At 44.8% G+C, this 27,680-nt stretch overlaps 2 protein-coding genes across 36 annotated transcripts in view; one reads left to right on the forward strand and one right to left on the reverse strand.

Moving 5' to 3' along the window:
• Positions 1-912: 912 nt before the first annotated feature.
• On the reverse strand, positions 913-26,816 carry LOC103562205 (uncharacterized). 2 transcript variants are annotated; one of them, XR_011526207.1, is made up of 6 exons: positions 26,710-26,816; positions 14,012-14,121; positions 10,976-11,102; positions 5,518-5,652; positions 3,588-3,702; positions 913-1,206 (listed from the first exon to the last, which is right to left on the reverse strand). XR_011526207.1 is itself a non-coding variant. In XM_070573252.1 (5 exons), exons 1-5 carry the CDS (start codon positions 25,304-25,306, stop codon positions 1,054-1,056), a joined length of 624 nt encoding a protein of 207 aa, XP_070429353.1. In that variant the 5' UTR covers positions 25,307-25,342; the 3' UTR covers positions 913-1,053. The 2 variants fall into 2 exon arrangements, 1 of the variants encoding a protein (XP_070429353.1); XM_070573252.1 differs by lacking the exons at positions 14,012-14,121; positions 26,710-26,816 and adding an exon at positions 25,213-25,342.
• The window catches only part of PUM2 (pumilio RNA binding family member 2), a 93,948-nt gene continuing 92,139 nt past the window's right edge, over positions 25,872-27,680 (forward strand). For 3 of the 34 annotated variants that reach the window (XM_070573223.1, XM_070573227.1, XM_070573243.1), the window contains exon 1: positions 26,170-26,430. The gene's annotated coding sequence lies outside the window, so the exon portion shown is untranslated. Of the gene's footprint in view, positions 26,113-26,140; positions 26,431-27,680 lie in introns of those variants that run through there. The other 31 variants (XM_070573233.1, XM_070573215.1, XM_070573228.1 and 28 more) reach the window with 24 other exon arrangements.

Raw genomic sequence — 27,680 nt, forward strand, 5'->3', positions numbered from 1 at the left:
GTTTGAGGCTGCGCTGGGGCCGCTTTGCTCCATGTGTCTCGCCTTCTTCTGAGACCAGTGGGTTACACGTGGGGTATGTTCTTCACAAGGCCAAAGCACAAGAGGCAAGCAGGAACTCACAATTCCCCCTAAGACCTGGTCTCTACGTTAACTACATTTTCTGTGTTTTTGATGGTCTGGCATGGGGCCCTTACAGACTTGGGGAGAGACTCCTTCTTCCAGAGCTCACTAATTCCTAAGTTAGTAAATAACTTACTTGAGAGCACGCCTCTCATAAGCAAGCCAACCACTCCCTCTACCCAACCCTCACATAACAAGCCCATATTTCCTCTGTCCTAAAGGATCTCAGGGCCAGGTACAAGGTAACTGGAGACACCCCTATAGCCCAAAGCCTGACAGAATTAATCCACTAGCCAATCCTAAACTGTTCCCCCTGCCCTGCCTTGCCTTTCCCATGGAAACCTCAGTAAAGGCTGTGGGCTGTGCCTTCCCCTCACTCTTTTCTGCCTTCTGACCAAAACTGGTGCTTGCCCTGTGGCCCTGCATGGCACGGCAGGCCTCTTTCTCTTGGGAAATGGAAGTCATAAATTCTTCTTTCAACGGCATTGGCTTCTCTGTGTTGGCACTCAGTCACCTCCATAAATTAAAATCTCATGGGTACAAATGAGACAGTCTCAAAACTGGTACATTGTCACTTTTACTCAAATTCCACTGTCCAAAGCAAGTCTTGACATCAGTATTGAGGGTAGATTTTTCTCCTCCTCTGAGAAGAACCACAAAGACACACGGCAAAAGGTTCAACTACGGGGAAGGATAAAACACTGGAAATAATACTGCACCCTACAACAACATTTTATGATAGCAATAAGAAGGTACCTAGGAATTACTCTAATAAAGGATATTTTCATGACCTTATAGAGAAATTTATGTAACTTTATTGAAAGCATTTTAGAATCCACATAAATGGAGAAATATACCATGTTATTACATAGAAAGAATCAAAAGTGTAAAGATGTCCATTTTCCCCAAGTTAATCTGTAATCCAATGCAGTTCTAATCCAAGAAAACTTGGGGAAGAAAAGAAGAAGGTGAGGAGTCTTGGCCTGAATAGCAAAACCTACAGTCATTAAAACAGTGTGATATTGGTACACGGAGAGAAAGAACGCAGAGGAGCAGACTGGAGAGCCCAGAGACGGACATGTACATCTGTGGAGACATGTGGAACCCGTCAGCAGTGCATTTTCAATAACTGGTGCTGGTAAATAGCTTGACCACATTGAAAAAGAAAATAAAATTTAATCCTACTTCATACCATACATAATATCAATTCTACCTGGATTAAAGCACTAAATATGAAAAACTAAATTTGAAAATGTTACCCAAAAAAGCATAGAAAAATATCTTTCTGATCTTAGGTTAGGAAAGCATTTCTTTTTAAAATAGGACCCAAAAAGTATTAACCATAAAAGAAAAGATTGATAAATCTTATTATATTTAAAAATCAAATGGCACCACTGAAGAACAAGCCACAGACTGAGTGAAGATATTTCCAATCCACATAACTGACAACAAATCCAGATTCTGTAACATCTTTAAGTCAACATTAATAAATGAATAAGAGGGGCCGAGTGGTTAAGTTTGTGTGCTCTGCTTCGGCGGCCCAGGGTTTCGCCAGTTCAGATCCTGGGCAGGGACATGGCACCGCTCATCAGGCCATGTTGAGGTGGCGTCCCACATGCCACAACTGGAAGGACCCACAACTAGGATACACAACTATGTACGGGGGGATTTGGGAAGAAAAAGCAAAAAAATAAAAATAAAAAATAAATAAATGAGTAAGAAAAAGTAAAACAGCCCCAATAAAACTTTGGCAGTGAGTTATCAACAGGCAATTCACAAAATAAGGGAGAAAAAAAATGAATGGCCAATTAAAATATAAAAAGATGCTCCCCCTTAATAATAATTATAGGAATGCAAATTAAACTTTAATGAACAAGATTCATTTAAAAAGTTTTTAAACTTTCTTGATGGAGACAAAAGAAAAAACTACAACAAATGGAAAGTCAAACCACAATCTCGGTTAGGAGATTAATTAATTTTTCATTAATTTTTCATCAATTAGTTAGACATGCTGATTCTGAGGTACTTCCATAAAACAATCAAACAAATAAGAATGGCCAGGGAAATTCAGAAATAAAAGAGTGTGAGAGAAGATTAGCCCTACAGGAAACGAAAACATATTACAAAGTTAAAATGACACAAGTAAAATAAAAAAATAAAAGCGTAATACTGGCACATGAACAGACAGAACAATGGAACAAAATTTAAAAATCCAGAAATAGACCCACATATGGATGGAAATATAGTTAATGATAAAGGTGACATCTCAAATCAATGGGGGAAAGATGGATTATTCAATAAATGGGGTTGGAAACTCTAGGTAGCCATCTGGGGAAAAATATTAAGATATATCTATACTTCAAGCCATATACCAAGATAACTAACAAATGAATCAAGGAATTAAATGTAAATAGAAAAATTCTAAAAGTACTATAAGAAAAATGAAAAAATTTGTTTTTTTATCACAAAACCATATATATCTGTCCGAGTCCAATCAGGTGACGGAAAGCACACAGCAATTTTATTAACAGGGGAAAGTTAATATAAAGAGCTGTCAACTACATAAAAGCACTGCAAGGACAAAGAAGAAGGATCTGTGTGAAACAATAAGAAATACACATGTTTGTGTCTGCCCTGGGTTCCTGCTAATATTTGGGCTTTGATCCGGTTCCTAACACAGAGCTCCTAAAACCCTTGTAATTTCCTGAGTGATGGGTTGATAAGAGCCTCCTAGCAGAGGTCCCAAATCACTTGGAACTTCCTGGGTAATAGGAGCATCTTTTGTTCTAATGCAGTGACTCTTGTTAGGCTCCTGGATGGGGGCTGATCACCAGAAAGACTAAGCATGATTAGAGGAACTTTCAGCCTCAATTCCTATTCTCTGGAGAGGGAATAGTGGCTAGAGATTGAGTCAACAATTCATCAGGCCTATGTGATGAACCCTCCATAAAAATCTGGGTTGGTATAGGGTGGCACACTCCAACTCCAAGGGGACAGAGGCTCCTGTACTGGGGACCCTTCCAAACCTTGCCATAGGTACTTCATCTGGCTGTTCATCTGTATCCTTAGTTATATCCTTTATTATAACCCAGGAAACATAAGTGTTTCACTGCATTCTGTGATTATTCCAGCAAATTGTCAAACATAAGGAGGGGGTTGTAGGAACCCTCAATTTATAGCTGGTTGGTCAGAAGTACAGGTGACAACTTGTGACTTGCAATTGCATCTGAAATGCGGGGCAGTCGTGTGAGACTGAGCCCTAAATCTATGGGGTCTGCACTAACTCCAGGCAGTTAGTGTCAGAATTGAGTTAAATTGCAGGACACCCAGTTGGTATGCACCAAAAATTGGAGAACTGCTTGGTGTGGAAAATCTTACAAATTTGGTGTCACAAGTAGCATGAGCAGTAGTAGAGGAAACAGGAGTTTTCTTTTAGTATAAATAATGGGGAAAAAATAAATACAAACCTCGTTATCAGCCAAGCTAGGAGACACATGATCCACAGACTCCAAGAATGCGTAAAGGGTACCAAAAGCTGCTGAGTTCGCTTCATAATCCTTAGGTAATATGTTGTGGATGTCCCTTGGGGTGGAGTAGGAAAGTAAAAAGCAAAACAGCCCAAGGGCAACAGATGTCAGAAACCCAGCATAAAGACCCACCTTATCCGTAGGAAGAGTCAAGCTGAGGTGATAAATCAACAACCCTCACGTACAGTAAGAGCTGTCAGAGTTAAACAACCAATATGAGAACAATGCCAGCAAAACTTTTTCCCCTGAACCTACAACAACTGGCAAACCAGGGAATTCAAAAGCAGACAGCATTCGTACAAAGAAAACAATGGCAGGAAATTGTTGCAAAACTTACCAAGTACAAAGAATCACCAAAAAAACTTGCCATGAAATAGATGAAAATTCTCTCAAACATTTGGCCATTAATTAAAAAAACTTAGTGAAGAAATAGTCTCAACAAAGGAAGAATACAAAAAACAAATATATAGTCGCGGAGAAGAAATGATGAGAAAACAAGAGAAGATAAAGCTTGATCTTGCACATTTGCAGAACTCAGAAAAGAGGTAAAAGAAAAGAAAGAAAGAAACAACAGAAATCAAAACAAAAGCAGAGGAGCACCAGGGAGTATAAATATGGTGGAAAACACAGTAAAAGAGCTAGAGAACAGAAACGAAACAAGTACAGAAAATGAAATGGAAGTAGAGTTTTTAAATAAATCATGAAGAAATTGATACATAGATAAAACAGAGAGTGGAGACGCAACACACACATAAGTGGCGTCTCCACAAAGAAGAAAAATAAAAAATGGAACTGAACAAATAGCACAAAAAAATGTTCCTGAACTAAAAGGCAACTTGACGTACTGTGTTCTAGGGGAAATGGACACAAAATGGACACTGTCAAGACATATTAGACATTAAAATTAGAGAAACAATCTCTCTTCCTCTTTCTCTTCCTCTTTCTTTTCCCTTTATCAATTCAGTCCAGAAGTCATTTGGCAGCATCAAGCAAAATAGGCATGCACGTAGGGAGTGAGGCAGGGGGCTGCCACAGCCCCAGAAGTAGTAGTGTTGGAGCCCGAGCGGAGTAAGGAGGCCAACTGGGGAGAAGAGTGCACTGGACTGAATGTTTGTGTCCCTCCAAATTCTGATGTTGAAATCCTAATCCCCGCATGTGACAGTATTAGGAAGTGGGGGCTTCGGGAGGTAATAGGTCATGAGGGTAAAGCCTTCATGAATGGGATCAGCGCCCTTATAAAAGGGACGTCTGAGAACTCCCCCGCTCTCTTTCCACCATGTGAGGATACAGTGAGAAATCTGCAATCTACAACCCAGAAGTAGGCCCTCACCAGAACCCGACCATGCTGGCACCCTGATCTCAGACATCCAGTCTCCAGAAGTGTGAGAAATAAATTTCTCTTGTTTATAAGCCACCCCAGTCCATGGTACTTTGTCAGAGCAGCTTGAACTAAGATGAGAGACCTGTCCTGGGATGTCAGAGCCTAAGGAGGGTTCCTGCACGGGGAACAGCTGGCTCCAGGAGGGTGTCACTGCCCAAGTGGGGTGAGGAGAGTGTTCATGCTGGAGGGCAGCCTGGCATGGGGGGTTGGAGCCTGAGGCAGTGAGCAGCGCTTCCGTGCAGCACAGTGTTAGAGCCCAAGCAATGTGAGAACGGCGTCATGGGAGGAGAGGCAGTCTAGCATGGAGTGTTGCAGCCTGCCTATGGCCTGGGGCCCTGAGGAACAGCCAGGGTAAAGGGGCCATGCGGACTCAGCAAGGCTCAGAGACAGCAAGTTATCAAGACCAGTGTGTACAAGATTGTGTACAAGGTGACAAACAAGACAGGCAGGCAAGGAGGCATGGGTATGTAAGATATAAATGTAGGACACCTCCACATTCCCGGACTCAGAAACCAGGGTGCCCAGCATAACCAGCATAGCACACAGTGTCCAGCATGACCAGGAGGCCACAGGCTGCCCAGACCATGAGGCTGGCCCCAGGGCTGTCCATGGTGACCAACACACCTGCGGAGACAGGAAGGCGACAGAGCCGATCAGGGACAGATACACTGCAGGTTAACGCACTGCACATCAATTTTCCTCCCTCCCCAATGTCCCACCGCCAGGCTCTTGCCTGCCACTCTCTCACTTCCATTTCTCTCCTTTCTCCTCCCCATCTCAAGACTTCAGTAGAAGCTGCCTCTAGTTGATCAGAGGCAGGTGATCCGAGCCTCCTGCAAGAGTTAATAATTACAGCAGCCCACAGGAGGCATTTGAAACAAAAAACAAGCAGGCTTTTCTGAGGACCTTGGTTCCTGCCCTTGGCCCTGTGGCTGGCACCTTACTGACTCAGGCTTGTGTAAATGCAGAGACACTTGTTCCCAGGACAACTCAGCCAAGTTCCAAAAAGGAGAGGTTCTCATGCAAACTCCTAGTACTCACTCTCTAAAGCCGTTGGTACAGAATTAGTTGAAAAGGATTCTGTACTCAAAAGATAAACTCCAAGCAACTGCACCTGGAAAGACAGAATTCTTTGTAATGGGCAGATCAGCAAAGATATCAAGAGGTGATTCCTACAGGTCAGACAGGATGAGGGTCACAGATGAGAAAGACTCAGCATTAAGGATGAGGAAGAGATGGACAGGACCAGGACAGAGATGTTTTCATCAGTCACACAAAGATAAGGGTTTCCACACCAGTCCCATAGTGTGAAGAGAAAGGATTTAATGCCAGAATGACACTCTAGAACAGAGCTGTAATAAAACTTTCTGTGATGGTGGAAATGTTCTCTATCTGTGCTAATACAGTAGCACTAGCTACATGTGGCTATCGAGCACTTGAAATGTGGTTAGTGCAATGGAGAAACTACATTTTTAATCTTACTTAATTTTTATTAATTAAAATATTTAAATAGGCACATGTGGCTAGGAGCTACTATACTGGACAGTGCAGCTCTCTAGAATGTGGGGTCATCGTCTAATTGACTGCTGGTATACTGTGTGAGTTATTTTGGTAGTTTTCAATTGTCTCAGATAATCAAAAAATTATTTTTTGTGTAAATAAAATTGTTAATTAAAGAATCCTTCTCAATTCATGTAAGTCAAATTTGCAGAGCTCTGGGGTTGTGTACAGGAAAGTTAAGTGAACTCAACTGCTAATTGTGGTCCAGATGGTGATGTCCAGAGTGGGCAAAGCAAATGAGAAGACACTTCTCGTTAGGCATTATTGGAGACCAATGATGACCAGTTGCTACCTCGTGTTATGAAGAAGCTTTGTGAACAGGTAAAGTGCCATGCAGATATTCCCCCCGGAGTAGAACTCCCCAATGATCCCATCCCTACCTAAACCTTCTCTACAAAAGCCCACCAGACAGAGGCCAGAAGAAGAGGTGGCATTGCTCTCTTCAGACCAGCACCCATGAGGTTTCTTATGCATGGGCAGTAACAGAGCAAGGGTAGCAGAGATGGGGGAAAGAAGAGACTAGAGGGGAAATAAGGGGTAGAATGGGGTCAGCAAGAAAGGGCAATTATCTGGTGTCTGAGGTAAGAAACCAGGCATTTCTGTTCCTTGGAGAATTCTACCAAACTTTCAGAGAGGATTTCATACCTATTCTTCTCAAGCTATTCCAAAAAATCAGGGAAGATGGAATGCTTCCTAACACATTCTACGAGGCCAACATCACTCTGATACCAAAGCCTGATAAGAACAACACAAAAAAGGAAAACTACAGGCCAATATCGCTGTTGAACATAGATGCAAAAATCCTCAACAAAATATTGGCAACTCGAATACAGCAATACATTAAAAAGATTATACATCATGATCAAGTGGGATTTATTCCAGGGACACAGGGATGATTCAATATCTGCAAACCAATCAATGTGATACAGCACATTAACAAAATGAGGAATAAAAACTACATGATCATCTCAACAGATGCAGAGAAGGCATTTGACAAGATCCAACAGCCATTTATGATAAAAACTCTTAACAAAATGGGGATAGAAGGAAATTACCTCAACATAATAAAGGCCATATATGACAAACCCACAGCCAACATCATACTCAATGGGGAAGAACTGAACGCCATCCCTCTGAGAACAGGAACAAGACAAGGATGCCCACTATCACCACTCTTATTCAACATAGTGCTGGAGGTTTTGGCCAGAGCAATTAGGCAAGAAAAAGGAAAAAAGGAATCCAAATAGGAAGTGAAGAAGTGAAACTCTCACTATTTGCAGACGACGTGATCTTATATATAGAAAAGGCTAAAGAATCCATCAGAAAACTATTAGAAATAATTAACAACTACAGTAAAGTTGCAGAGTAGAAAATCAACTTACAAAAGTCAGTTGCATTTCTGTACTCTAATAATGAACTTACAGAAAGAGAACTCAAGGATACAATTCCATTTACAATCGCAACAAAAAGAATAAAATATCTAGGAATAAATTTAACCAAGGAAGTGAAGGACTTATACAATGAAAACTATAAGACATTATTGAAAGAAATAGATGCTGACATAAAGAGATGGAAAGAGATACCATACACATGGATTGGAAGAATAAACATAGTAAAAATGTCCATACTACCCAAAGCAATCTACAGATTCAATGCAATCCCAATCAGAATCCCAATGACATTCTTCACAGAAATAGAACAAAGAATCCTAAAATTCATATGGGGCAACCAAAGGCCCTGAATTGCTGAGGCAATCCTGAGAAAAAAGAACAAAGCTGGAGGCATCGCAATCCTTGACTTCAAAATGTACTACAAAGCTATAGTAATTGAAACAGCACGGTATTGGTACAAAAATAGGCACACAGATCAATGGAACAGAACTGAAAGCCCAGAAATAAAACTGCACATCTACGGACAGCTAATCTTTGACAAGTTGCCAAGAACACACAATGGAGAAAAAATAGTCTCTTCAATAAATGGTGTTGGGAAATCTGGACAACCACTTGCAAAAGAATGAAAGTAAACCATTATCTCACGCCATACACAAAAATAAACTCAAAATGGATCAAAGACTTGACGATAAGTCCTGAAACCATAAAACTCCTGGAAGATAATATAGGTAGCAAACTGAAGTCTAACTTAAAAGGATCTTTTCACATACCATGTCTTCTCAGACAAGGGAAACAAAAGAAAAAATAAACAAGTAGGACTTCATCAGTCTAAAGAGCTTCTGCAAGGCAAAAGAAACTAGGATCAAAACAAAAAGACAATCCACCAATTGGGAGAAAATATTTGCAAATCATATATCCGACAGGAGGTTAATCTCCATAATACATAAGGAACTCACACAACTGAAAAACAAAAAACAAACAGCCCAATCAAAAAATGGGCATAGGAAATGAACAGACGTTTCTCCAAAGAAGATATACAGATGGCCAATAAACACAAGAAAAGATGTTCAACATCACTAATCATCAGGGAAATGCAAATCAAAACTACATTAAGATATCACTTTATACCTGCTAAAATGGCTATAATCACTAAGACTAAAAGTAACAAATGTTGGAGAGGGCGTGGAGAAAAGGGAACCTTCGTACACAGCTGGTGGGAATGTAAACTGGTGCAGCCACCATGGAAAACAGTATGGAGATTCCTCAAAAAACTAAAAATAGAAACACCTTATGACCCAGATATCCCACTACTGGGTATCTACCCAAACAACTTGAAATCAACAATCCAAAGTAACATATGCACCCCTATGTTCATTGCAGCACTACTGATAATAGCCAAGACATGGAAACCATCCAAGTGTCCATCAACTGATGATTGGGTAAAGATGTGGTGTATGTATATATATATATATATACACTCAGACATAAAAAAAGACTAAATCATCCCATTTGCAACAACATGGATGGATCTGGAGGGTATTAGGCTAAGCGAAATAAGCCAGACTGAGAAAGATAAATACCATATGATTACACTTATATGTGGAATATAAACAAACACACGGACAAAGAAAACAGTTCAGCGGTTACCAGGGGAAGGGGGGTGGGGGGTGGGCACAGGGGGTGAAGGGGAGCACTTATTTGGTGACGGACAAGAAATAATGTACAACCGAAATTTTACAATGATGTAAACTATTATGAAGTCAATTTAAAAAAAGGCTAAAAAATTTTAAAAAAGAAAAAAAAGAAGAAGAAACCAGCCATTTCTAAGACCCCTCTGGTGAGAATTTATTAATGTATAAAAAACACACTCCTTTTTCAACTCCAAAGACTCAGAGGCCATCTGGGACCCATAAACCTGTGGGAAGATGGGGGTGTGAGCTGGGCTGATCCCAGATGTCAGGGGGCCCTGTGCCATGAAGAGGCAGCTAGTAAGTAAGGTTAGAGCTTAGAAGTGCCAGGAAAATGCTGGGGAAGGGGAAGGAGCCAGCTCAGTGTTTTCTTGGTCAGGGAGCACTAGGGAGGCTGAGTTGGCTATGACTGACCGACATCGGTCCTCCCACAGTTGTCTCCCACCTGTCAGACCTAAGTGTTCTGCAGCTTCAGTGGGGGCCGCTGTGAGGCTGTTGCTGGTTGTCATCACTCGCACAAGTGGGCGGACCCTACCTGTGGCCCCGTTTGCTCACAGCAGTGGGCACAGGGGATGAAGAGGAGCCTCTGGGGATCAGGAAACTTTGCTCTGGAGGTTGGGTTTTACTCTGAGCCTCAGAGCTGCCACCCTCTGTAAATCAGAGATCCTGAGTGCCTCAGGGAATCTCCCAAGTATAACCCAGAAGTCCCCACCTCCTGTCAGCCTGTGGATGCAAATGCAATACTTCAGATTTCCTGCTCTTGTTCCCACTTGTCTACTGTATGCTCCAGGGCCCTAAAATTTCCCTCAGGTATTTTGGGGAGTTCTCAGAATGTCTCCTGTGTGCTCAGGATCCAGTCTGTCAGCGACAGTCAGCGTCAACCTGACCTTGTCCTCTCTGCTGCTCGGCTCCTCTCTTCCAAGTCTCTACTGCATCACAAGTGCCCCTAGTGAGGAGGCAACCTCCGCCCCAGGAGTGCTCTGTCCCGCTTCCAAAGCTGCTGGCTGAGGTGCTGGAGGTGCTGGGCACCAGGGAGAAATTTCCCTGATTTTGTGAAATACTTGACTTCCGTAGTCCTGGAGCAACCCTGCTTGTTTCACCCAAGTGCCCAGACCTCGGAAACCTCTGGCTGCCAGATAAGGGTACTAAAAAAAGACACACAACTAATTTTTAATAAAGAGATCCTCCTCTGCCTCCCACCTCCTCTTTCTGAGGTGGAAGGCCAGTTCGACAGCATCTTGCTTCGGGTATTTCGAGGCCCTTGGGAATGCTTACACTTTCTGTGGTTTCCTCTTCCTTGTCACTCACCAGCTTCCTCTGCCTGGAGAACTGATGTTCAGGCACATCCGTGATGCCCAGACTCTGCAAACGCCAACCCCTGGCCAGCCGTGCAGTGGGTCTGAGTTCTCTCCAAAGTACCTTGTACAAATATGCCCTGAAAAATACAAAGCGCTGTACTCAGAGCTCAGAGCGTTCCTATATAGAAACTGAGAAATCCACAAGCCTGCGAGATACATCTCTCCTCCTCTGAGTCAGAGAACAGCAGTGCTGGAAGCACCCCTGGAGATGACCCAGAGGAATGCCCTTGTCCTACTTGTGGGGGCAACTCCGGCCCCACTGGGCTGGTCATCACCAGAACTTGGGATGGGTTGCAAGGGCCAGGCAGAGAGTGCCAAATTCTGGACACCAGATCACGTCAGCCTCCGTGTGTTCTCAGCCTCACCTGGCTGTTTCAGATGTACAGCCAATTGTTTACAGGTGACTTCACCCCCTCCAGCTGCCAGGGAGAAGACAGTCATCATAGAAGTCCTTCCACTCCCAGAGGTCTGTAGGAAGTCTGAGCTGGCCCTGTGGCCTCTGTGCCGAAGGGTGAATGGGTGAGGCCAGCCTGTAAGGCCTCGGGGTTGTCACACCCCACTGAAGATTCTGTGGATCTCCCATTACCCTCCAGGCACCCAGGGGGACCTGTGTCAGAGTTGGGACTGGCCCTGGGTGTCAGTGCGTGGGCTCCAGTGTCAGGAGCTGAACTCCATTCTAAACTCCCAACATGACCAACTGGCTTATAACTTGGGCCTCTCCTATCTCTACCCGAGACCTCCTCACCCACGTCCTGGCCAGCACCCCCAAATACCCTCCCCTGAAGAAACAGATCTTGTTCCATTTTCTGCTTCCGTGCTAGGCACAGATGTCTTCCTCGCCCCCAGCAAACCACAAAGCCAGTGCCAGGGGCAGGCTCCAGGGCAGCAAGGGGAGAGAGCCTGTCAGCAGGTGGAGCTCTGGGTCCAGAGCACGGGGCAGCAGGTGGTGGAGACCTCTGTCAGACCCTCAGGGAGCAGTTAGGAGGAGGGGCCGAGGGGTCCTCATGGTGAGGAGCAGGGATGGGAACCTCCAGAGGCTGCCCACTGCCTCCTTGGGTCGCCAGGAGCCTCGACGACACAGGCAGAGCTGATCCCTGCTGGAGGTGGAGGGGCAGCCTGTGCTCAGCTGCCTCCCTCAGGGAGGAAAAGGAAGACTCTGGACTGAAGAAGGTCTGGGCACTCTCCTGAGCCAACTTCGGCCCTCCCTGTGGCCCTGCAGTCCATATCCCAGGAAGCCCCAGCTCTTAGAACAGTCCTCTAAGGCCTAAAATCATGCTTGGCACATAGCACATACTCAGTATACGTTTGTGGAATGAGGGGATGACTCTGCCTGTAAGGCCTGCTTACCTGTAGCTGCTGGTTTCATGACAAAACAAGTTGCAGCTCTATATCCTTTGTGTACACAGACAATGCCCCGTGTCCTCACAGTCTCAGTCTCTGTGCCTCAGCAAGAACTCTATGGGACTGCCACAGTGTCCTCTTTGCAAGTCTCACTCTGCATGGACACAATCATTTTTACCAGTCTGGGCAGAATCCTGCCCTCACTCCTGTCAGACTGGTTTGGATGCCTCCACATCACAGGGCCTGCACTCCTGAAAAAAATGTCATGAACACCTCTGAATGTCATCTCTCCCACAGCTCAGCCTCACTTCGCCAGGGCAGCCACCTACTGTGGTGAGGACAGGAGCAGAGCCAGCCAGTGCCCTCCTTGACAATGTCTCCTCAGAGGAACTGAAGGAAATCCCCATAAAGCCTTTTCCCCACAGATGTGCAGGCAAGTGTGAGCAGACACCTCCCATGAGGAGTTCATTCACTCATTCCACACACATTTCTCACATGCCTTCCCAGTGACAGGCACTGTCTTGTGAGCTGCGGTACAAACGCAACAAAATCCCTGGAGCTCACCTTCTAGTGCGGGAAGACAGAAAATAAATAAATAATACTTCGGGCAGTGCTAAGTGCCAAGAAGACAAAGCAATTAGAGTAAGGGGATACAGAGGACTGGGAAGGACATGAGTGTGTGTTATCCAAGGAGGAGTCTTCAGAGAGGGTCTTCCCGATACAGTGAATTTGAGCAAAGACCTGGAGGAAGTGTGGAAGTGAGCTATGTGCGTATCTGGGGAGAAACTGACCAGGCAGAGGAAGTAAAAACACAAAGACCCAGAAGCAAGAGTGTCTGGTATGTCTGAGGAACAGTCAAGCATCCAGAGTGGCTTCAGTGAGGGTGAGGGGGGTAGATTTGAGAGGTAGCAGGGAGCCAGATCACGAACGTCAGGGTAAAGATTTTAGATTTATTCCAAGTGACATGGGAAGCCAGTAAGGGTTCTGAGTGGAGGAGAGACATGATCCAACTTGAATTATAAAAGGAACATGCTGGCTGCTGGGTGCAGAATAGACTAGAGCTGGGTGACGGTAGGGGCAGGGAGACAAGGCTTTGCAGTAATCCAGCTGAGGGATGATGGTAGCCCCGACTAGAGTGGGCATGGTAGAAGTAGTAGGAAGAGGATGGAATCTGAATACAGTTCAGTGATAGAGTCAAGAGGATTTTCTGTTGGTTGCATCTACAGTATTAGAGAAAGACAAAAATCAAAGACGACTCCGGGGATGACTCAGAATGTTGATCTGAACAAACAGGAGAAATGAAGCTACCACGAGGAAATGCTTTCAACCCTGGGATCTTGCATTTCTCTGAAAAGAAAATGAAAATCAGGATTCAAGAAAGGGGCATGGCAAGGACCTGGACACGGTAACCATAGTCCACTGAAGAGGGTGGCCTTGCAAATGGCCCTTACATGATGGGCATTTAAGTATTCAAGGGACACAATGAGGACATGACACTGATGGGGGGCATGTGATGCAAATGCAGGTGAGCCCACAGCATACGTGGAGGGTGACACTACAGGTGTGCATTGGGCTATGCATGTGCCATAAGGTACCCCCAGACAGAATCTTGTTAAAGTAGCAGCCTGGAAGGGTAGTTACTCACCTTGTTTGACCAACGTATGCACTAGACCTTCGACTTGAATAGCCCAAAAAGATTCATCCAACTCTAATATCATCTGCAGCAAAACCTCGAGGTTTTATTTGGGTCCTGTCCTATATAGACATCAAATAATTAGTTGAGAATGAGGAGCCCCAACTCTGGAATGAGAACCATAACCAGTTTACTCTAAATTCTCATAGACAATCAAATATAAATGCTGTGCAGAAGGTTCTTATCTTGGCCATCAGTTTCTCCTCACTTAGAAGCTGGTGAAAATCTGTAACTAGTGTGAGCAAGAGAATAGTCTCTTCCCTTCAGGTTTCCTGTGGCCAAGAATTCCTCCATAGCTTCCTTTGAGGGTACCACGCTGAGATGGTCTCCTATGGTGTAGTTTGCTCTGGGATGTTTACTTCTTGCTTCAAATCATGTTGCTATGCATGGTCAAGGATTTATAGTTTTTGCTTATGTCTGTATTTCAAAGGAGGATTTGCTTCTCTCTAACACGCTCTACAAAATGCTGAACATTGGCTCTATTTGTCAACCCAAGAAAGCTACCTGATGGGGCAGTTCTGTTTTTCCTGCCATGCTGTGTTTTCTCTCCGGGATCAGCCTTCTCTGTGAGCTTCCACAATGGGAGGGACATTTTAAAGCCCTTTGACACACACACCACACAGGGCGCCACGAACGCTGTGGGTGAGTGAGTGGGAGAAACTTTTCATTTCCTCTCCTACACCAACTAAAGGAGAAAACTGTTTCTTCATCTACTACTCTCGATACTTCATGCTAGTCACCAAATGTGGGGGGGCGGGGGGGGCGGTTTCCAAACCAAGCAATTCTCCAGTTCTCTGCAGACATCACCTGGGTGTCCTATAATACCTACCTGGGGTTGGAGCAGACCCCACAGGTTCAGAGCTAGTCCCACAAGACTTTTCCTCCCTCCCTAACTTCAGATAACAATCACTATTCCTTCCATGTCTTCACCTGTGCTTCTAACCTACTGGCTCTAAGCCATCAGAGGTTCCCAGGTTCCCACGATACTCTCCTCAAGTTCAAGAATATGCTAGAGTGGCTCACAGAACTCAGGAAAATAGTTTACTTACCAGAGCACCAGTTTATTATAAAAAGATATAGCTCAGAACAGCTAGATGGAAGAAATGCATAGGGCAAAGTATGTGAGAAGGGGTACAGAGTTTCCATGCTCTCCCCGGGTGTGTTACCCTCCCAGCACCCCTGCATGTTCACCAACCCAGAAGCTCTCCAAACTCTGTCAGTTAGGGTTTTTCTGGAGGCCTCATTATGTAGGCATGATTGATTAAATCATTGGCCATTGATGATTAATTCAATCTCCAACCCCTCTCCCCTCCCTGACACAAAGTTCCAACCCTCTAATTACCTGGCTGGTTCCCCTGGCAACGAGCCCCCATCCTTAGGGGCTTTCCAGAAGTCACCTTATTAACATAAACTCAGGTGTGGTGGAACGGAACTTGTTACGAATAACAAAAGACACTTTAATCTCTCCTCGCTAAGGAAATTCCAAGCATTTTAGGAGCTCTGTGCCAGGAATGCAGATGAAGACCAAATATATATTTTTTATTATAAAGCACGGTATCACAGTGAGCCTGCTGCACTACCAGGAAGTTTTCAATAACATTTTCTATATATTTTCCCTGCGGGAATGTGCCTCTAGTTTAATGACAAACTGAGAAAATATAATCTACTTTCAAAATCTCCATTCCTGGCAGTCTACAGAGTAGAAAATACCAGTACATTTTCCTTGACACCACGGACTGAGAATGATTTATTTTTGAATTTATGAGTATAATTTGACTCCTTGACTCACATTCTCACAGCCTCAGAATCACCCCAATGGTGTGCAAGTCATACTGTGGGAACGATGGAAGTGTGGCATGTCTGAGATAGTACAGTCTCCTGGTCCAGTTGTACCCTTGCCTTAGTCAGAGACATTGGATAAAGTCATGGATCTCCCTGTCTCTAGGACCTACTTTTCTTAGTTTAAGTCAAGGAAAGCCCTACTCTCTGCTATGCCCAAACATGAGAACTGGACAGGATTTTCCCCTGAGAAACCATAACAAGCTGGGAGAACCCCACCCTATCCAGGCATGTTGATATTCAGGAAAATGCCTCTGGCTGTCCCTCTAATATCCAGTTGGCCTCTCCTTCAGGGGTCAGTAGAACATACAAGATTAGGACAGCACTGGCTTCATGCACAAACATTCAGAGAACACAGGCAAACAAACCCACAGCTACCATAGCTTATCTAAGCTAGAACAACTGTTCCCAGAAACCAAAAGATACCACAATCTAGAAGGCCGTTGTTTTCTTGCCTGTTGGGGAAGAACAATAGGCAGTCCAGGTCTAGCTAACAGTGGGGTCTTTACTCTGCCTGGACTTAGGGCAAACAAGGGAATTCAAGCCTGCACTTGCCATGTTGTTTCTTAGAACACCACCAGAATGACAGAAGGTAATGGAGGAAACTACTCTGAGACAGGAAATAAAAGCTTTGGAGAAATGCTCTACTCGAGACTGGAGGCTTCACTTGGAAAGCAAGGGATTATTCTATGCTATGCAAGGTTACCAGACTAAGAACATCTAAGAAAATTTTCCTCATAATGTTGAAAATGGGAAATTGATATAAACCCGTTCTCCACAAATATACAGCTCCTTAAGAAATTGGGCTCTGTCCTGGGAGGGAAAGGGCGGGGGAGGGAAGCTGACAGCAGTCACGCACAGGCTAGTGTGGCTGGTTGCTTTAGTGCCGAGATGGGGCTCTAAAGACCAGGTTGCTACAGTGGGACAAGCCAGGAAGCAAAGTGGATGTCACCATAGTTTGCCATTTTCCAGGACACTCTTAGTTGACAGAACAAGGTGAAGCCCACAAGAGTGGAATAATCCCTGAGTGGGTGGCAGGGGCCTTGGCAAAGGAGGAGGATCTCTGTTGAGTGCCCAGAATCTGGGTCCTCCAGCAAGAATCCAGTTTACTGCTGAGTAAGCTCATTCCTTCCCCACCATGGTTTCCTCAGGCTACAGAAAAGTGGCGTAAAACTAAATCCAATACTCAGACTATAGCTCTGAAGGGAAGACACAGTGGTCCCAGATGAGTGAGAAAGCTATCAAAAAGAATTCACTTGCACTAACTCAAAGCAAAAAGAAAGTGTGCCAGGTCTGTGCACGGTAACCATGAGTAGCAAGAAAAAACGCGGCCATTCCACTAGGGGGGAGAAAAGGAACAGAGCACTCAAAAGACAGAGAACCCAATCTGAGAGAAACCATAATGCAAGAACAAAGACACCTCACACAATAACTTTAACACAAATGTTCACAGCAGCATTATTCATAATAGCTAACAGGTAGGGAAAACCCAAATGTCCATCAACTGATGAGTGGGTAAACAAAATGTGGTTTATCCACACGATGGAATATTATTTGGCCATAAAGAGCAATGAAGTACTGATGCATACTACAGCACAGATGAACCTTGAAAACATTATGCTAAGAGAAAGAAGCCAGTCACAAAAAAAACCCACATATTGTATGATTCTATTTACATAAAATGTCCAGAATAGGCAAATTATCTATACAGATAAAATTATCTATACAGATAGTGGTTGCTTAGGACTAGGGGGTGCAAGGATGGGGAGTGATACCCTAAAGATATGTGATTTCCTTTAGAAGTGATGAAATATTCTAAAATTGACTGGGCTGATGGTTGCACATATCTGTAGATATACTAAAACCCACTGAATTGTACATATGAAGTGGGTAAATTGTATGGCATGTGAATTATAGCTAAGCAAATCTGTTTAAAAAATAAGAGCTAGCAATGTTGCCTAAAAGAGATGCATTTAAACAAACAAACAAAAAACAAGATGCAGGGACCAGCCTGGTGGTGTGGTGGTTAAGTTCTCGAACTGCACTTTGGTGGCTCAGGATTTATAGGTTTGGATCCTGGGCGTGGACCTAACGCTGCTCATCAAGCCATGCTGTGGCAGCATCCCACATATAAAATGGAGGAAGGTTGGCACAGATGTTGGCTCAGGGTGAATCTTCCTCAGCAAAAAACAAAAAAAAAAACCAGAAAGGCATTTTCAAGCATGAATTGGCTTAGGGAAATATGAGGCTACCATAAAGATTGCAAATGGACACAAATTCTTTGTAGCTCCTCCCATCAAAAGATAAAGTCTAGGGGCTGGCCTGGTGGCATAGTAGTTAAGTTCAGTGTGTTCTGCTTCGGTGGCCTAGGTTTGTGGGTTCGAATTGCTGTGTTGGCAACCCACATACAAAATAGAGGAAGATGGGCACAGATGTTAGCTCAGGGCCAATCTTCCTCACAAAAAAAAAAAAGGATACAACTCAACAAAAAACCACAAACAACCTGATCAAAAAACGGGCAGAGGACATGAGCAGACATTTTTCCAAGGAAGATATACAGATGGCCAACAGACATATGAAACAATGTGCAACATCATTAAATATTAGAGAAATGAAAATCAGAACTACAGTGAGATATTACCTTACACCAGTCAGAACAGCTATAATTACTAAGACAAAAAACAACAAATGTTAGAGAGGATATGGAAAAAAGGGAACGTTCACACACTGCTGGTGGGAATGCAAACTAGTGCAGTCACTATGGAAAGCAGTATGGAGATTTCTCAACAAATTAAAAATATGGGGCCGGCCCAGTGGTGCAGAGGTTAAGTGCACATGTTCCGCTTCGGTGGCCCGGGATTCGCTGGCTGGTTTGGATCCAAGGTGCGGACATGGCACTGCTGGGCAAGCCATGCTGTGGTCGGTGTCCCACATAGTGGAGGAAGACGGACACAGATGTTAGCTCAGGGCCAGTCTTCCTCAGCAAAAAGAGAGGGATTGGCAGCAGATGTTAGCTCAGGGCTAATCTTCCTCCAAAAAAAAAAAAATAGAAATACCATATGCTCCAGCTATCCGACTACTGGGTGTTTATCCGAAGAACATGAAATCAACAATTCAAAGAGACTTATGTGCCCCTATGTTCATTGCAGCATTATTCACAATAGCCAAGATGTGGAAGCAACCCAAGTGCCCTTCTACAGATGAATGGATAGAGATGTGGTATATATATATATGTGTGTGTGTATACATATACACACACACACACACAATGGAATACTACTCAGCCATAAAAAAGACAAAATTGTCCCCATTTGCAACCACATGGATGGACCTTGAGGGTATGATGTTAAGCAAAATAAGCCAGACAGAGAAAGACAAATACAGGATGATTTCACTCACACGTGGAAGATAACAAAAACATGGATAAAGAGAACAGATTAGTGGTTACCAGAGGGAAGGGGTGTTAGGGGGTGGGGGAAAAGGACAAAGGGGCACGTATATATGGTGATGGATAAAAATTAGACTACTGGGGGTGAGCACGATGAAGTGTGTTCAGAAACTGATAAACAATAATGTACACCCGAAATTACACAATTTATAAACCATCATAATCCCAATAAAATTACTTGGGAAAAAAGAGTAAATAAATTAATTAAATAAAATAAAAGATTTAAAAAAAAAGATAAAGTATGTTTCTTCATTTTTTGAGTCTGGGCTGGTCTTATGATTTGCTTTGGCCAATGACTTGTAGCGGAAGGGACACTGTACGAGTTCCAAGCCTCAGCCTCAAGAGGCATTGCAGCTTCCATTCTCACTCTCCGCCACCATGTGGACAGGCCTGAGCAAGCCTGCTGGAGCAAGCCTACTGAGGAAGCAGCTGCCTTGGTTGACCACTGGACCTGAGCCATGCAGCCCCAGCCAAGCCACCAGCTGATGACGATTGTATGGGTGAGCCCAGGAGAGGTCAGCTGAACCTCCCAGTTGAACCCAGCCCAAATGGCCAACCCACAGGACTGAGATCTAGGAAACGATTACTGGGGGTGGTTCGTAACCCAATAAAGGCTAACTGATGTATGATGAAATCCATATAACCAAATCAAGATGAAGTCAGAAATGAAGAAGGTGTGAACAATAAATACATTTAAATACTGAAATTAAGACAAATCAATAGGGAAACGATGGATAAAAATAGAATGTAAATATTAAAAACCCTAACAAAGTGAAGAATAATAAGAGCAAAAAATTAGGATGTCTGAGGAAGAGGTAGAGGGAAGTGAGAGTGCTCATCTATTGAGACGATAGGAGGTCAGAACTCCGTACTGACCAATACTGACGCATAGAGTTTGAAAAGTGACTCTGTCCTGTTAATGCTTTTATCTTTTTCTTTAACCTTTGAGAAAACTTTTATGAAGATACATGCATCTGAGCAGTTCCTTCAGTTATTTCTTTTGTTAAATTCAAGTAAGACTAAATTCAACATTGTATTTTTAAAAAAGCATGTGCAGATTGAGCCTATTCCTGCCACTGTCTCTCTATGTGGCTCCCTATCTATCCTTCTATCTGTATGTATGTGAGTAACAAAGGCCTTCACCAAATGTGGATATTAGTATTTCCATGATATTAAAATTGGGATGTTTTGAACTTTTCTGTATTTCTTGAAATTTTAATAAAGGATTTATATTATTTGTATTAAAAAAACACAAGTTATAAAAAGAGTTTACAAGAAGTTTCATAAGCAGCCCCAGTGGAAAGGGGGCACTTGCACAGGGAATATTAAAATGGCGTTATGCTCTAAGATGTAATCCATGTACACTGGCAGTTCTCAATGGCTACACATTATAACCATTGAGGACCTTTTTAAAAATATTAATGTCCAGGCATCAGCCCAGACCCATTAAATCAAAATCTCTGGGATGGGGTCTGGAAACTGATATATTTAAAATGTTCCAGGGGCCGGCCCTGTGGCCAAGTGGTTAAGTTCTCGCACTCCACTTCAGCAGCCTGGGGTTTTGCCAGTTCAGATCCCGGGTGCGGACATGGCACCACTCATCAGGCCATGCTGAGGTGGCATCCCACATGCCACAACTGGAAGGACCTACAACTAAAGATATACAACTATGTACTGGGGGGCTTTGGGGAGAAAAAAAGGAAAAATAAAATCTTAAAATCTTAAAAAAAAAAAAAGTTCCAAGCCAGCCCTGATAGCCAAGCAGTTAAACTTCAGAGTGCTCCACTTCAGCAGCCCAGGTTCAGTTCCCATGTGCACACGGAACCACACCACTCATCTGTCAGTAGCCATGCTGTGGCAGCAGCTCACACAGAACTAGAAGGACTTACAAGTGAAATATACAACTATGTACTGGGACTTTGGGGAGGAAAAAAAAAGAGAGGAAGATTGGCAACAGATGTTAACTCAGGGCAAATCTTTCCCAGCAAAAATAAAATAAAATAAAATGTTCCCTAGGTGATTTTTTTTTAAGATTTTATTTTTCCTTTTTCTCCCCAAAGCCCCCCGGTACATAGTTGTATATTTCTAGCTGTGGGTCCTTCTAGTTGTGGCATGTGGGATGCTGCTTCGGCATGGCCTGATGAGCAGTGCCATGTCCACGCCCAGGATCCAAACTGGCAAACCCCTGGGCCGCTGAAGCGGAGTGCACGAACTCAACCACTTGGCCACAGGGCTGGCCTCCCCAGGTGATTTTGATTTTTTTTGAGCAAGATCAGCCCTGAGCTAACATCTGCTGCCAATCCTCCTCATTTTTGTTGAGGGAGATTGGCCCTGAGCTAACATTTCTGCCCATCTTCCTCTACTTTATATGTGGAACGTCTGCCGCAGCATGGCTTGACAAGCGGTGTGTAGGTCTGCACCCAGGATCCGAACTTGCTAAGAGGCAATACACGTTGCTGAAAGTCAGGACACTCATTTCATCCAATGCCTCCTCTAACCCACAGGAACATCACAGAACCCGTTACTAGAGAAGCAAGGGAGAGTGAATACTCTGGTAGGCTACTGTCAGTCTTGGCCAGTCTGGGTTCCCTTGTGGTCATGAGACACCTGTCAGCAGGAACTGGAACTGGGATGACATGCTTTCTTTTCTGTTCCCCCCCAAAAAATTGGCACCTGAGCTAACAACTGTTGCCAATCTTTTTCTTCTTCTTCTTCTCCCCAAAGCCACCCAGTACATAGTTGTATATTCTAGTTGTAGGTCTTTCTGGCTCTGCTATGTGGGATGCGCCTCAACATGCCTTGATGAGTGGCGCTAGGTCTGTGTCCAGGATCAGAACCAGGGAAACCCTGGGCCACCAAGCAGAGCACGTTAACTTAACCACTCGGCCATGGGGCCAAGCCCCGTAACATGCATTCTTATTTACATCCAAAAGGATAGAGAGACTGGCTTTCTTCCCCCAGATGCTCTGAGTTGGCACCTCTATGTGTCTCATTGGCTCAAAATGGATGACATGCCCATTATAGAATGAGTCCCTATCAAGTGAGATGGAATTATTGTGATTGGTTTACCAATGCTTCCCAAACTTTATTGTGTAGAGGAATTGCCCAGGAATCTTGTTAAAAGGCAGATTCTGATTCAGTAGGTCTGGAATGGGGCCAAGATTCTGCATTTCTAACAAGCTCCCAGGTGATTAGAACGGCTGTCAGGTGTCAATTACAATGTCCACCTTAACTATCAAGCACACCTGATATTTACAGTAGCCAAGGAGTGCATTCTTTCTTTGTAGGTAAATCTACAAAAGAAGCCAATTATAACCAGGAGGTGCTTAACGAGCAAGGCCAGATTGCAAAGCATATGTGAAGGCACAGAAGCAAGAAACTGCTCACTGTGCACAGGGAATTAAGAGCTGGTTATAAACATTCAGATCACTAAAGGATTGGGCTTTAATCTGTGTTCTGCAAAGCACAAAACCTCTAAGAGATTTTTCATGAAAAAAAGTCTTCTAGAGTCAAATTTGTTCTGGAACAATGTCCCTCGCTTGGATATTTACAATGCACAATTTGACTTTAAAGGTGCTAAGGAGTCTGGTAGTAAAGAGGCCTTTTGTCAAATAGAGATAATACTTCATAAAGAGGATAGGCTATTAAATTTGAAGAGCCCAGAGCAAAATGAAAATGAGGGGCCTCTTTTCTAAAAACTATTAAGACCTTCTAGATGGTGTTGGCCTAAAACAAACAGCCAGTTATTTTACCAGCAAAATGGGTGTAATCCAGAACAGCAAAGAATTGCAAATCGGAACACATGGTCTAAGGCCAACCACACCGAAGTACAGAGAAACAAAAGACAGGAAAGTTATTTTACAAGTTGGGAGGGGCTGTTATAAACCGAAGAGTCCACTGGAGAAAACTGGGAGTTTGAAGTATAGTTGCTTTTCATTGGTTGAGTGATGGCCATCTCTCATTGGCTGAGCTGTTGCTGGGCAAGGAGGAATGTTTTCCTTCCTTCTACTGGGATAGTAAAGTAGTATCACTTCCTGGGGGAGGGGCAAGGTATGTGTCTTCCTGTTGGAGTGTGTAGTATGCTTGAGGGCATGTGGGAGAGGGTTCTCTCTTCTGGCCTCCCAACTCCATTTTATTTTTTGTTTGTTTGGTTTTTTTTGAGGAAGAAAAGCCCTGAGCTAACATGGGTGCCCATCTTCCTCTACTTTATGTGGGATGTGTGCCATAGCATGGCTTGACAAGCAGTGCATATGTCTGTGCCTGGATCTGAACCAGAGAACCCCAGGCCACCAAAGCTGAGCGCGTGAACTTAATCGCTATGCCACTGGGCCGGCCCCCTCCCAACTCCATTCTAAATGAGGTTTCTCTTTATTAATTTTCACCATGGTGACAATAGAGCATTAAAACAATTGTGAGACTCTTCTAAGGCTTGAGGCCTTGTGCAACTGCACAGGTCACATGTCCAAGAAGATGCCCTGCTCATGGTGATATTGGGAGCATTAAATGAGACAATACATGGAAAGTGCTTTAGGGCTTGCATACTGTAAGCACTAAATAAATAATAGCTATGATATACACATGGCTTTTAGTTAGGACTCTCGGTTGTAACAGAAACTCACTTCATCTAGCTTAAGCAAAAAAGCAGAATTTATTATAAGAATCCAGGCATGTGTTTCAGAGTCCAAGGATTGAGGCAGCCAGCAAGGTACGGGAACAAAGGGGAGGAGAAACATTATCAGGATCTCCTTTTCTCTCTCAACTCTACTCTTCTTGGTGGGTTCCCTGCCACACGCTGGGACAAGTCAGCCCAGAGATTCCAGGTTCAAGACCCTTCCCAGGGGGAGATTGGGGTCTCTTAGTTCCCAATTCCGAATTCTGAAGGAGGGCCTCTGATGGGTCCATCTATTTTCACCTGGGCTAAGCAACTGTCTATAAAGACTCTTCTGCTATTATCAGCCCAATGGAGGAGGAAGCAGAAGGCAGGCAAAAACCGTACATCCCAATGTCTCTTGTACTTACTTTACCATGGGACATTTCTTAAAGGATCTATTAGCTTTGAACAGAACACAGCCTGGGAAATGCAGTTGTGGGTAATAGAAAGCAATGAAATGGCTGAAAGAGAAGCATGAGTGCCAGGAATCAGGTTTTCATTTTAGATGGCAGTAAGCAGAACTCACTGGAGGAAGTGAGACTGAACACAGGAATGCTAATTAGGAGCCTGTTACAGAAATCCAGACCTGGAAAGCAAGGCTAGTATTAATGGGGATGAAGGGGAAAAGGCTATCACCAGAAATATTGAGGAAGTAAAAATCTCTAAGGCTTAGCAAGTTACCTATACGGGGAAAGGGATATAAGAGGAGGAGACAAGGATGCTTCAAAGGACTAAATTGGGGGAACTGAATAGGTGGTGGCATCACCAACTGTTGAGATAATGCAAGAGTCCGGGGTGGGGGATGAGTGTGAATTCAGTTTTTCACATTTGGTGCCAGGAAGACTATTCAAGGGGAAATATCTAGAAGCCTGAAATTTGGGCCAGAGGTAAATGCTTGAGATGGAATTCATTGTCATACACTTTTTGGTAATAATTAAAAACTGAAGAGCTCATACACTCCACACATGGTTATTAAACACTATACTATGTGTATGGTGACGGATACAACTAGACTTAGTGGTGAACGAGATGCAGTCTACACAGAAACTGACACATAATAACGTACACCTTAAGTTTATACAATGTTATTAGCCAATCTGACCTTAATAATTTTTTAAAAACCAACAACAAAAAAAACACCATACTATGGTCCAGGCACTGAGGAATAGCGTGGACCAAACACACATGGTCCCTGCAGGTCCTCGTGGAGCTTACCGTCGTCCCCGAAGACAAGCAAAGTCATCACAAGGCACTCTATTATGTTTCCAAAGTACAGGATGTCAAGAGAGCCAGGAGTTGTGCAAACCATGACCAAGCTGGACACAGTGCCAGTGCCCTACCACATTACAGCTGTGTGGCACAGAGAGGCCACGAGTTGGGTTTCAAGCCTGGAATCACCACTACCAAGGCATGGAGCCAGGCCGGCAGCGCGGGTCTGGAGCCTCTAATTGCGGAGGGGAGTGCGCCTGGCGAGGGCAGGCGGCAGGTGATGAAAATCTGCCACGAGCGGGGGTCACTGGCCCAGGAGGGGAACGACCTTAGTTTCCTGGGTTTTCTCCGGCCAATTTGCTGCGCTGCCTCCACATGCCCAGGAGGCAGCAACTAGGAGAATGATAATCCACTTAAGGGGTTCGCTTTTCCACCCCAACCGCGTCTCCATCGTCTTCCTGCGGGGAGAGGGTAAGGGTGAAACCTAAAGGCCTTGATTACGGTCCAGTTCCTCTGGGTGCCAGCACCCCGAAAGCGAAGTGCGAGGAGTCCCTCGCGGCCGGGGACGCTGACACCCGCACAGGCAGTTGGGGAAGAACAATGAGCTACGGGGAGGAAGCGGAGGACAAGCGAATTCGGAAGTCGAGGCCCCAGGCTGGAAAACAGAGTCGAACGCGGCGTTCGGATGCACCACGCCTGCGCCGCCCCAGCCGGGCGCGCGCTCCCGCTGCCGCCGCCGAGCTCAGAACCAGCTGCGAGCCCGCAAGAGAAGGGCTGGGGAGAGCACGCCGGAGGGACGGCCGAAACGCGCGAGCGCCGAGAGCGTGCGCACGCGCAGAGCTCCCGCCGGCCGGCGCCCCGAGCGCGGGAGAAGCGTCGGAAGCTACTGAGAGGAGCCGCACCTCTGTGAGTGCTCCCCCCTCCCCTTTCTCCCGGAGTGCCTTGCGCGCGCCCGGTGGGCGAGGGTGAGGGGAGGGGAGGGGAGGGGAGGCGGCGGTGGCAGCCATGTTGTTGTGAGTCTCTGTGTCTCACCCTCGGTACTTCGGTGGTTCGGAGGAGGAGGGGGAGGAGAAGGAGGAGGTGGGGTGGGGGGGAGGGAGGTAGGTGGAGAAAGAAGATCTTGCCGCCACCGAAGGCGGAGAAGGGGAGGACGGCCAAGAGCGACGCCGCCGTGTGCCCAAGGGTCGGTGTCCCCGGCTGAGGCAGCGCGGCCGCAGCAGCCCCGTAAGTCCGTCGGCGCTTGCTCCCTCTCCTCGCCCTCTGGCGCCGCAGGGGCTGGCTCCCCGGGCTTTGTGTGGCGGCCTCGGCGGGAGCAGCCTGCCGGCGGGAGGGCGCACAGGGCCTGCGGGCTGCCCGGGACGGCCGCGGCCTGGGCCCGCTCGCACAATGCAGGGGGAGGGGTGCCGGAAGGGGGTGTGCGCCCGGTGCGGGGGGGCTCGCTTTGCCGCTGCCTTCCGTCCCCCGCGCCGCAGCCGCGCGGCGCCAGGGCCCCCCAGCACTTACTTGGTTCCGGCTTGGGTTAGAGACCGAGCTGTCCGGCCGCCCAGTCCTTGGGTTCGGAGCGGGGAGAGACCGGGTGGATCCGGAGCAGCGTGCGAGTTGGAAGTGGGCGAAGAGGAAGGAGTGGGTTTATGAAAACAAGTGTGGGAATCTGCAGGGCCCGAGTGTGTCCAGGAAAAGCTGGCGGTGGACAGGTGTGGGCATGAAAGGAACAGCGACTTGGGTTCGACTTGTTAGGTGCCACTAGTAAGGAATGTTGGGTTTTTGTTATTGGAACAGTTTTCGATATTCAGAAAAATATGTAGATCAAAGCCAAAGTAGAGATTGGAGGCTTCAAACGTTTTAGCAATCGTTTTGTATCTGAATTGGGCCAAATTTGGGGAAAATAAATTGTTTAAAGTTTAACGCCCAAACGTGCGTGTAGAAGTTTGTTACTTCTGAGAACATAACTAGGGAGAACGCACTTCTCTTAACTTAGCTTTTCATGCTAACATACATTTAAACATTTCAGAGGGGAGAGTATTGCGGATATATTAGGTACAGTAAGACAATCATGTCCCTTAAAATCAGGATTCAGTACTTTATGAGATTTTAACTTAAGAAAACTGGTGACGTTTTTTGGTAAAGCTTTTTAGGGAAAGCTTTATTAGGAAAATGCTTTTAAATGCTTAAGAGAAATGTAATACTTGTACAAGTATTGTATATCAAGAAAACAATTTTAGTAAACGCTGTTACCTAAGGATTTTAAAAGCTTGTTTACTCCTTAGATTCGTGTTTAATAGGTGACTCTTCACCATGTGAACTGGAGTATTGGAGGATGAATTAAAGAATGCTGGCTAGGAATCTTGTTAAAAATACAAAGATAAATATTTTTAATTGCCTACGTTTCTGTTCTTAGGCTTTTAATATCCTGCTTTTTAAAAATGGCTTGCTTTGTCTGCATAGTCATCATAAATAGTTGACATTTTGCTTAT

Source organism: Equus przewalskii, chromosome 14 (assembly GCF_037783145.1).
Source record: "Equus przewalskii isolate Varuska chromosome 14, EquPr2, whole genome shotgun sequence".
In the NCBI taxonomy this organism is placed as follows: domain Eukaryota; kingdom Metazoa; phylum Chordata; class Mammalia; order Perissodactyla; family Equidae; genus Equus; species Equus przewalskii.

Bases quoted from the DNA above. Each gene is read 5' to 3' on its own strand.
- LOC103562205 (XM_070573252.1), bottom strand. From the start codon at position 25,306: ATGGTTTGCACAACTCCTGGCTCTCTTGACATCCTGTACTTTGGAAAC. The intron at 3,703-5,517 runs GTGTCCTACATT...CTCCACCCCAAG, and splicing joins CTGAGTCCGGGAATGTGGAG to GGACATCCACAACATATTAC. The intron at 1,207-3,587 runs GTTTGTATTTAT...ATGTCTCCACAG, and splicing joins CTAGCTTGGCTGATAACGAG to ATGTACATGTCCGTCTCTGG.